This window comes from Gymnodraco acuticeps, unplaced genomic scaffold, assembly GCF_902827175.1.
Source record: "Gymnodraco acuticeps unplaced genomic scaffold, fGymAcu1.1, whole genome shotgun sequence".
Lineage (NCBI taxonomy): Eukaryota > Metazoa > Chordata > Actinopteri > Perciformes > Bathydraconidae > Gymnodraco > Gymnodraco acuticeps.
In genome coordinates, this window is record NW_022990047.1 from 1,404,360 (window position 1) to 1,415,295 (window position 10,936).

The following is a 10,936-nucleotide window of genomic DNA, read 5'->3' on the forward strand; positions in this document are numbered from 1 at the left end:
GTCAGTGCCTGCAGTTAGCTGTTAATATCTATTGGGTTTAGCACGGGACAATCACTTGCCTACGGCTAGTTTCCATCGACTTTATAAAGTCCTGGCACTTTCTGAAATATGGCTGATTTAAACCTTCACGCGTATGTTTTTTAATTTGATGACATCACTATCTAACACCGTACTTCAGGCTGGAGAAAGAGAGAGAAAGGGAAAGAGAGAGAGAGTGAGTGAGTGAGTGAGTGAGTGAGTGAGTGAGTGAGTGAGTGTGTGTGTGGGTGTGTGTGTGTTGGTGGTTTTTGGGGGGGGGTTGTGTTGTTGTGTGTGTGTGTGTGAGTGAGAGAGAGAGAAAGAGGAGAGAATAGAGAGAAGAGAGAGAGAGGAGAGAGCTCGCTCTCTTCTCTCTCTCTCTCTCTCTCTCTTCCTCTATCCTCTCTTTCTTCTCTCTCTATCTCCTAAATCTAGCGCTCTCTATCAGAGAGGAGAGAGAGAGAGAGCAGCGTGCTGCAACTCAACTTGCAGCGTCTCAAATGGGTTTGGATGTGTGCGTGGATGTAACGCCTTCTCTCTGTCAGTGAATGATGAAAGGACGTTTGGCTTGATATTAAAGCAGAATTCAGCTGCTGGCTCGTTATCATAGTAGCCTACAATTCCTGTTCGCGGTATGGACGGGTTGCAGGCAGAAAACGCAGGAGTTGGCGGCATCGGGGAGTACGCGGAGCAGAGGTATCGCGCTCTTGCCTATGACACCGCTCTGAGCACTTTGGTGGCGGTGGCCGTGTACGTGGTGGTGAAAGTGAGCCTCGACGGCTTCAGACAGTGGCGGGCCAGGGTCTCGGTGCTCATTGTGGGCTCGGGTCCCGTGGGTCTGACGGCCGCGCTGGCCGCTGTCCGCTCCGGGAAGGTGCTGAAATTGACCGTACTGGATGAGAGGTACCGGGCTGCCCTGCTCTGCCGGCCCCAGCAGATCGCCCTGGATCCCCGGAGTGTGAAGTTTCTGCTGGGACTCGGGGTGGACTTTGATAACATGGAGGGCTGTTGGCACAACGAGCACTTCTTCACCAGGATAGGCGTGTTTCAGGAGTACCTGCTGAGCATCCTGGAGCAGAAGAAACAGAAGGTGGACGTCAAGGTGCTGCTGGGTAACAAGGTAACCTCCTCAAGGAATCCAGATTACAGTTTATTAATCATGCTGGCACTTCTATGCTGTTTTTCTCTCAAAAATAACCTTCATGTGCTTCTCTGGCCAATAGGCTATTCATTATATGTCTTACAACTTGAATTTCCTCCCGTGATATTTGATCAATAATAGGCTACATGTATCACTCTTCTGGAGATAATGTTTGAGGACTTTCACAGGTCTGATATCTATCAGCTGTGATGGTGACAGAGATGTGTGTTCATATGTCCAATCAGATGCCCCTGAACAAGGCTGCTGCTGTCTAATAGCTCACTCAATTATTTTCTGACATGTAAAGTGCCTTTGGACGCTCTCAATATGAGCTAGTTTTCCTTGTTTTCATAGAAACCTTTTGCATACGGGTTTTGCAGCAAACATACTCCTTACATTTGACTTTCTCTTAATCACATTCAGTTTGGCTCCAGCCTTACTGTGATTTACAATTCTACAATTTTACTGAAGCAATATCCTAAGACAACATTGAGTACAATTAGACTAAATGAGGGCTGATCTGTGGAAATAAACTGTAAAGTGAGAACAGACCTTAAACCTATAGGGAAAATCCTCAACCCTCAAATCCAAACACATTATTACATCAAAATAAAATGGATTTAATCCTATTTGGATTGCAAAGGATTTAATGTTATGAAACAGATTTGTTTGAATGTATTCCCAAGACAAATACACATTCATTAAAATTGTAAATGTCTGGCACCTCGCCACAAACTGTGATTGATGCATTATTATATAATCACAAATGTTATGCCTCTTTTATAAAAAGAAGTCATGTTTATTTGTATAGCCCTCACTTTGACCTAGATGACACCCACAACAACAGACACATTACATGATAACAAAACCTCTCAGCCCTCAACTTAGGAGCAACATAAACCCACCAACCCAAAACCTCAGAGGGGTTACTCTGGGAGAAACGAGTGATCAGTGGGCAAACAATTATGAAATGTTCAGTGAATATTTGTGTCATGGCTGGAAACCAGAGACACTGCTTTATTACTGCTTTATTAAGGTTGGTAGGAGTGTCACTGAGGATGTTGTGACAGTAAAACAAATAACTATCTTAGTGCTACACTTGTGTGTTGCTCCTCGTCCCTGCCTCCGGCCAACAGCTTCTTTCATCATCAGCTTCGATGTCATCTCTGTTAGCTGCGGCTGTCCTCTCTGCTATCAAGTGACTCACCAACCTTTGGACGATGGAAAGCAGGGTCAAGAGGGTCTTTGATTACAATCAACATCCATTTAATTTAGAGTCTCCGCTTGATCAAACAGGACATTTTGTTTGATGCATATTTTGTTTCACCCTCCTAGCCTGCCAGAAGTTTGAAGGTTTGATAATGCAAAAGAGGTCTTTTAAATGACCTGTTCTCTGCAGTCTAAATGGATGAAGTAGTTGCTAGCCAATGTAGCCCCTGTGAGTCTTTTTTTAACTCGCTTTCTCCTGCTCTGCCTCCTACTTGGCACAGGAAAGTACCTGTTTTAATTTAATGAGAGGCAGGCAGCCATGCATGACAATACATCTCTCTGTGGGACGCATTGTTGCCAAGACACGCACAACCTTGTGAGACCATTTGAATGGCTTGTAAGGGTATTAATACATTGTAACTAATAGAAAAAGAAATAGAAGTATCGGCAGTAAAGACATATCTGTAGAAATAACTAACCATGCAGCTAACTAACTAACTAACTAACTAACTAACTAACTAACTAACTAACTAACTAACTAACTAACTAACTAACTAACTAACTAACTAACTAACTAACTAACTAACTAACTAATTCACTTACTCACTAACCAACTAGCTAACTGGCAACATATTGAATCAAATAAATAATCATTACCTTCAACCCTAAAGTGTAAAACTATTTTAATATGCTCTTGGTCCAACTATCCCACATATGTAAGCATTACAAGATACTATGCATAATAAGGCATATTATTTTGCAAGCAAACTTTATTTTTCAAAAATACTTAATATCTACAGCTATAAATGAAAACTAAAATGTTTATACTTCATCTCAGTAAATGCACTGTGTTACTTCCCCCTCCAATAAAGGAGTCATTAAGCTATGAAAAAGTAAATTATAACTCACTGTTAATACAACTATTATATCCAATAACCATAATAATAACCCTATTGCTTCAGTTTACAGAGGAATACCTGCGGCGAATCCCGCGGAACGAGTGGCCGCGTGTGATTGTGGTGGCTGATGGGTCGTGTGGCGACTCTTGCTCAGTGCTGGGCATCAGCTCTGACTACACTGTGGAGACCTGCCATGCCTATGGAGCTAATGCAACCATAGAGAGACTAGACCAGAGGCAGGTCAGGACACACACATGCACACTCACTCACACCCACACATGAACACGCACACACAATCTGTAAACACATAAATGAACATACGGATTCATTAGCTCATGTGCACACACTGAGTCATTAACCAACAGGTTGCTGTTTGTGTAAAGGTTGTCAGGGAGTAGAAACAGGATATTGCAGGATGTTGCAGTCTTTTATTTGTCCTCATAAAACTGAGTAAAGCCAACAGTCGTGTGGACCTGCCAACAGCAGCTCAACACAATATCTGATTCTCATATAAACAGCCAGATTACAGCACACTGTTGGATCTCGTCAGCATCAACAGCAGCCCTATTTTGATTTTCTCATTGAATTTGATAAGAGCAGCTGTTGTTTTGATGGAAGCAGGTGACAGTGATGGAAAAACATGTGATCCTTTGTGCTCCTCTGGCTAGACTCAAAAGCTTTTCCTGGCATGTGAATATGATCAAATATATATCAAAAACATCCACCACAATGTTTTTCACTTTGTGTGCCAAAGGTCACTTGACATTATATAAACAGATCATTCAGATACCTTGACTGATAAATCAGAAAAGCCCCAAAAACACAGAGAAGATGAATACGGAACCCTCCCTCAGAGGGAAATTGATTTTGAGTTGTGTAACATAAGCTGCAGATAAAGGAAATTGGAAATAAATTGGTAAGGCAAAGACATCTGATCTGCCTTTGGGGGAAGAAATATTGTTCAGACTGAAAAACAAATGCTGCATTCTTACATGGTCCACTGAGGAGGAGACATTGAAACAGCAGACAAAGAATATTTACAGCAGTGGTCTCCTACATCAACCCAGACATTAGCCATTGTTGACTGTATTGTTCATAAAGATTGAATTGTGCTAATGATTATTATCAACAGTGACAATCTATACAAAAAAGAGAGGATTTGTTTGAAGAAACAAAGACATTGTATGAATCTGAACACAAGCATATCCCACCTTGCTATTCTTTGCCACCATAACCATTCATATTACGTTCTCTGTGTGTGGCTGCCTTTTATTGGCCCCTTTTCTCCCTGGCTGTTTCTATGATTAAATGTAGCTCTCAGGATGTGACTTGCTCGTCCCCACCATTGCTCCCATCCCCTCCCAGTTGCCTCATGTTCCCTCACTATCTCCCTTGGTTGCGATAAATGCTGTTTTATCCCACTTTGCTGGCTTATGTCATTGAAAATAAAATGGATCCATTCTGGCTTGAGGGAAAATGGGGCGTCCTTGCCAGAATGAAGCACTAAATAAAAAGCTATTCTTACTCTCCACTCAAATGAATTTATCCCCACAGGAAGATATGAGTAATGTTGTAATGTTTTCACCACATTAACATAACAGGGTGCGTGAATGCTAAGACAATAATGAGATGTGTTTTTCATGTTGACAAATATGACATTAACCTCCTTGTATATTTTGTGATATCTGAAATGATTTGATGTTTGATCTGTTCTTGCCTCTCCTTTCTTCAGGTACCCACACCTGAGATCCGTGCCCACAGCCTCTACTTCGACCTGTCGGCTTACGGGATGGAGGCCCTCCGAGAGCACCGAAATCCAACGGCCAAACCCGGCTTCCATCTGAAGATCTACGGCACCTTCAGAAACCGTTACATGGCCCTTGTGTGCCCCGCCTCCGACACCAAGATGGTCCGCTTCCTCAGGCACACGGCCAACTCCTCTGTGAGACTCTCTTTCTCCTTTTTATCAAATCTGAGATATGCTTACTTATTGTTGATGTTAAAGACTCCAGATGTGAAAGATATGCAGCAGTAGTTCCATGTTAATGCAAGGAAAACACAGATAAAAACATCTCTGGAGACAGCGCCGTGCTGAAATAGCTACTTATTGCTCACCTTGCATTCAGCAAATGGCTTTCGACTGCACTATTTTGGGAATCCATTAGTGTCTTTATGTGGGTGTATGTTTGCGTGAGTGAGTGTGTAAGTGTTTAAGTCTGTGGATGTGGTTGAGTGTATCAAAGGCAAAGAGAGCATGAGATGAAGAAATGGCGAAAGAGGGGGAAGAGAAAATAGACATCACTGGTGTTTTTGTGTATGGAGGCCATCTGTACCCTGCCGTTACACCTCAGTGAACAAGTGGTGCGCAGGATCCTTTCTTCATGTGCTCAACTACAGGCTGTTCGTGCATTTACAACCGCTGGGCAGTCTCTGTTTATTTACACACTGTATGTTTCATGACAAGTACTGCTCTGGTCAAATGTAGCCTGGAGTGTGTAGAGACAGGTAGACCATCCTTGGAGGGCTTGTTGCTATGTGGGTGGCCAATCAGATACACTGTTACTTAGTTACAGATGACTGTGCACGTATGGGTTGAAGAAGTACAGAGTTTAGCAGAGAGAATGCACGAGGCTTTGTCACTCAATACCCACAATTGCTTAAAAATCAATGAAAAGGCTCACAAAAGTAATTTTTTTGTGTCCATGCATCAACATGAAATGACAAAGTGCTTTTATGAGTCACAGTTGTCTTGCACACAGAAGAAAAGCTGCTACAAAACCTTTAGAAGTGGCATTTATTTTGACTTACAGAGCACCATTAAAACAGATGTGGTTGTTTTCATCATGGATCAATCTGCAAATCATAGTTTTGATCATTTGGTAAATTGCTTTGCTTTTCATATGGAATACAATTACAATCAATATATATATCCTGTCAAATATGCTTTTTCATATCATATATGACAAAGAAACGCAAACTTTGCTTGTAAAATCACTGAAATAATCAATTTGATGTTCACAATATGGTTAAAACATGATAAGGTAGACTTTAAATGATGCTGCAAATGACATGCTCTGTTTCTCTGCCTAGATCATGAAGAACATTTTCCACCAGTCCTTCAATGTGTATAAGACAGACATAGAGCCCCGTCTCAATGACGTGACTCTCCACCACATGCAGTGCAGCCGCCGTCTATTTGAGATTCAGTTATCACACAGACGAATCAGCGCTGCCTACATAGAGGGGAACAATGTGGCAGTAACTGTGGAGGGGGAGGCAGCACGCGTCCTCAACTTCGACACAGGTACACATGTCTATAAAACCTTATTTATTGCTTTGCTGAGAATAAAAAGGGATATTTGCACTTAAACACTGTACTGTATACGATTCTAATGTAATGTAATGTAATGTGGCATTGTCTCTGTCCTCGAAGTATTGATGAAGGTGAGACATATACAGTGGGGCAAAAAAGTATTTAGTCAGCCACCAATTGTGCAAGTTCTCCCACTTAAAAAGATGAGAGAGGCCTGAAAATCACATTGTCTGATTTTTAAAGAATTTATTTGCAAATTATGGTGGAAAATAAGTATTTGGTCAATAACAAAAGTTCATCTCAATACTTTGTTATATACCCTTTGTTGGCAATAACAGAGGTCAAACGTTTTCTGTAAGTCTTCACAAGGTTTTCACACACTGTTGCTGGTATTTTGGCCCATTCCTCCATGCAGATCTCCTCTAGAGCAGTGATGTTTTGGGGCTGTCGCTGGGCAACACAGACTTTCAACTCCCTCCAAAGATTTTCTATGGGGTTGAGATCTGGAGACTGGCTAGGCCACTCCAGGACCTTGAAATGCTTCTTACGAAGCCACTCCTTCGTTGCCCGGGCGGTGTGTTTGGGATCATTGTCATGCTGAAAGACCCAGCCACGTTTCATCTTCAATGCCCTTGCTGATGGAAGGAGGTTGTCACTCAAAATCTCCCGATACATGGCCCCATTCATTCTTTCCTTTACACGGATCAGTCGTCCTGGTCCCTTTGCAGAAAAACAGCCCCAAAGCATGATGTTTCCACCCCCATGTTTCACAGTAGGTATGGTGTTCTTTGGATGCAACTCAGCATTCTTTCTCCTCCAAACACGTCTAGTTGAGTTTTTACCAAAAAGTTCTATTTTGGTTTCATCTGACCATATGACATTCTCCCAATCCTCTTCTGGATCATCTAAATGTTCTCTAGCAAACTTCAGACGGGCTGTTACTTTGGTCCCAGCTCTCTGCAGGTCATTGACTAGGTCCCCCCCGTGTGGTTCTGGGATTTTTGCTCACCGTTCTTTGATCATTTTGACCCCACGGGGTGAGATCTTGCGTGGAGCCCCAGATCGAGGGAGATTATCAGTGGTCTTGTATGTCTTCCATTTTCTAATAATTGCTCCCACAGTTGATTTCTTCACACCAAGCTGCTTACCTATTGCAGATTCAGTCTTCCCAGCCTGGTGCAGGTCTACAATTTTGTTTCTGGTGTCCTTTGACAGCTCTTTGGTCTTGGCCATAGTGAAGTTTGGAGTGTGACTGTTTGAGGTTGTGGACAGGTGTCTTTTATACTGATAACGAGTTCAAACAGGTGCCATTAATACAGTTAACAAGTGGAGGACAGAGGAGGCTCTTAAAGAAGAAGTTACAGGTCTGTGAGAGCCAGAAATCTTGTTTGTTTGTAGGTGACCAAATACTTATTTTACAGAGGAATTGACCAATTAATTCATTAAAAATCCTACAATGTGATTTCCTGGATTATTTCCCCCCATTCTGTCTCTCATAGTTGAAGTGTACCTAGGATGAAAATTACAGGCCTCTCTCATCTTTTTAAGTGGGAGAACTTGCACAATTAGTGGCTGACTAAATACTTTTTTGCCCCACTGTATAAAGCAGAACAGAGAGCCCTCTGAATACATCAGACCGAGTGAGAAAGAGCAATATGGAAATAAAGGAGAGGATCAATTTTTTACGAGTTATGCCTGTGTGTGACTCATTACTGCATTCAATAACCTTTCAGCCAACGCCTATGGTTTTGTCTTCATGCTGCTTTATGTTTATGTATGTGCCTTTGTTCATTTAAGCCACAACTATGACCTTAAGGATGCAAAAAGAAGAACAGTATAAATATGCATTGTGAGTTACTAAGATAGATTTTATTTGTATGATATTTGTGATTTGTGATTTTCCTTTCCCTTCAATTTTATCCTTCAGGTTGTGGGGTGAATCTAGGTATGCGGGGTCTGGAGTCAATGGGGACGTTTATTTACCGGACAGCCACTGCTGTAGACCAGAATGATGTTCTCGAGGCTCTGTCGGCTAAGATGCAGCACTCCAGACAGGTGGCTGAGACCTTCAAGCAGACTGGCCTGGCTCAATCAATGTATGAATGAAACACCAGGAAGTGAATGCATAATGCCACCTAGTGGTGGATCACTTCTGTTCACAATGTATCATGAGTCTGATGCTGAAATGGACCACTAATAGCTACATACTGATGGAGCTGAACCAGCATGAGCTGTCAACAGATGGATGATGGATGTAAACATGCAACCATATGTTATAGGTGGATGTTTGTGTATTGATGGAGCGAGAATAGCCAAGGCCACATTTGGATCAGTGTTCAGGTTGTAAAGCTTGTTAATACTGTGCATCAAACTATGTCAGAAAAGAAAAGAACATTTTGGTGTTGTAATGAAAATATCCCTGTAAAGTTTGAGATGTTAAGGGAAAGAAATCTAGCCCTAAGATATTAGGAGTAGGTGGAGTAAATGAAAACTACTTTTCATTACTGTCATCTTCTCTTTCAAAAGAAAAGGAACTGACATGATTTCCAAAATTAAGCTCATTGTGCTTTCTGGACACCAATTGTGCTAGTAGAAATAAGTATGAGCCATAACATCATCAGCTAGCACTGAATAATGTTCAACGGTTATTGTCCAGAGGAATCGGATCAGAAGTCCAAAGTGTTACTATACATATACGTTCGTCCTCGTGTTTGTTTGGATATGTGATAACTGTGGCGATGAAGTCCTAAAGTATTTGCTAGAGTGGCCATATGTTTGTGTGCAGCCTTGTAAATTAAGATGTTTGCCTTATTTGAAAATAGTGCTGAGATCATACTACAAGCCAATTGTGATATCACACATGTATTTGTATCTGGTGTAACATGTTACTCTTTTTATATTTTGATCCAGGTGATCTAAAAGTGTTAAAGTGCCAATAAAGATAATGATTTGTCAGGAGTGATATGGAGGGTCCTCAATTTAAAAGCAACTTCAAGTTAGTTGCTCGTCAGGGCTGATATATATTTTTATTCTGAAAATAAAGATAATAAAATGACAGCTTGTAAAACAGACTTAACTGTTCTATTCTGTCGATTATCAAGTTTTTTAACAGTTTTTTTACATTTTTGTGAACTGCAAAATATTAAGATAATACAGTAGTCACACATTGTTGCCATAATGGCTGATATGAGGCAGTATTGTCCTCTAGTGGTGTATTCCTTCAGTTGCATCTGCTCAGCCCGAAATTACAAGACCTCTCACTCCTGTTTGTATAATTATTTAAGGTATATAGAGAGTGCTGCAAAATTGGGGCCCTAAGCAACATTTTGTCATGAGGCCCCCTGTGCAGATATTTAGACAACGCCCATAGGCGATGCCTAAATATCTTTGAATTTGTTCAAGAGTTATATATCCTAATTTTATGTGATCCATCGTCCATGTCGTATCTTAATCGTAATTGAAAATGTCACTGCAATATCACATGCAGAAAGTTGTTCCAGTCCCCCTATATGAATCACTGACATTCTGTCATTTATTAAAATGTTTATTTTTGTTGCGTCGTATTATTCAGATCTAAGCGTTTTTTTTGGCAGTAGATATATCTAGGCCTAAAGGGAAATATCATAGGCCTATGGTTTTATTTAGTGTTGGGTATTATTGTAAGTAATGCAACATACAAAGGGGTGTATTACTACAAGTTGATACTGCTAGTCAGTAATTGCACTATAATAACCTTATTTTATTAATAGAAGTCATTTTATAGCCTACTCATCTACATTTTAATTAGCATCATCAGAAGTTGCATCTACCTGACGTACGGCACCGCCCAGCGAGCACGTTCAGTGACCCAAATCAAACACACCTCAAACCTATCCTTATAATAACGTGCCCAACCATGGATGTATAATAAGAACTGGATACAGCGTGGGAGGCAGGGTCTCGTTTTCCCCTATGAGAGCTACTCATTGGCGCATGAAGGCAAAATGGCCCAACTTTTGAGAGAGCGAAACGTCACAGATTACCCGGCATGCCTGGCTGTCAGAGCAGAAGAACCCGTATGTGCGCTCACAGAGCATGCGCCCCTTAAGCCCCGCCCCCCAAGCTCCCACTCTCGGCTCACTAGAATGAATGGAGAGAGAAAATAAATCTAGATTTGGCTTTTACTGCATTTTACAACTTCAAGAACTATATAATATTACAATAAGGGCTATAACATAGTTCATAATGGGTAGTTTATTTAGTTAAAAAATTATCCGCTGATTTTCAGACGTCTCTTTCCCCATGTTATGGCGCGTTTCCACTGCAGCGGGGTAGCCCCGTTTAAGCGTCCCTAAGCGTCCTCGCTCTGGCCTCGGG

General features: G+C 41.4%; 1 protein-coding gene across 2 annotated transcripts; it reads left to right on the forward strand.

Annotated features, from left to right (window-relative positions):
• The first annotated feature begins 482 nt into the window (after window positions 1-482).
• si:dkey-234i14.6 lies at window positions 483-9,635 on the forward strand. 2 transcript variants are annotated; one of them, XM_034215553.1, is made up of 5 exons: window positions 485-1,138; window positions 3,331-3,507; window positions 5,000-5,209; window positions 6,358-6,571; window positions 8,508-9,635. In XM_034215553.1, exons 1-5 carry the CDS (start codon window positions 653-655, stop codon window positions 8,684-8,686), a joined length of 1,266 nt encoding a protein of 421 aa, XP_034071444.1. In that variant the 5' UTR covers window positions 485-652; the 3' UTR covers window positions 8,687-9,635. The 2 variants fall into 2 exon arrangements, with proteins under 2 accessions (XP_034071445.1, XP_034071444.1); XM_034215554.1 differs by lacking the exon at window positions 3,331-3,507 and having other exon boundaries at window positions 483-1,138.
• Window positions 9,636-10,936: the final 1,301 nt, after the last annotated feature.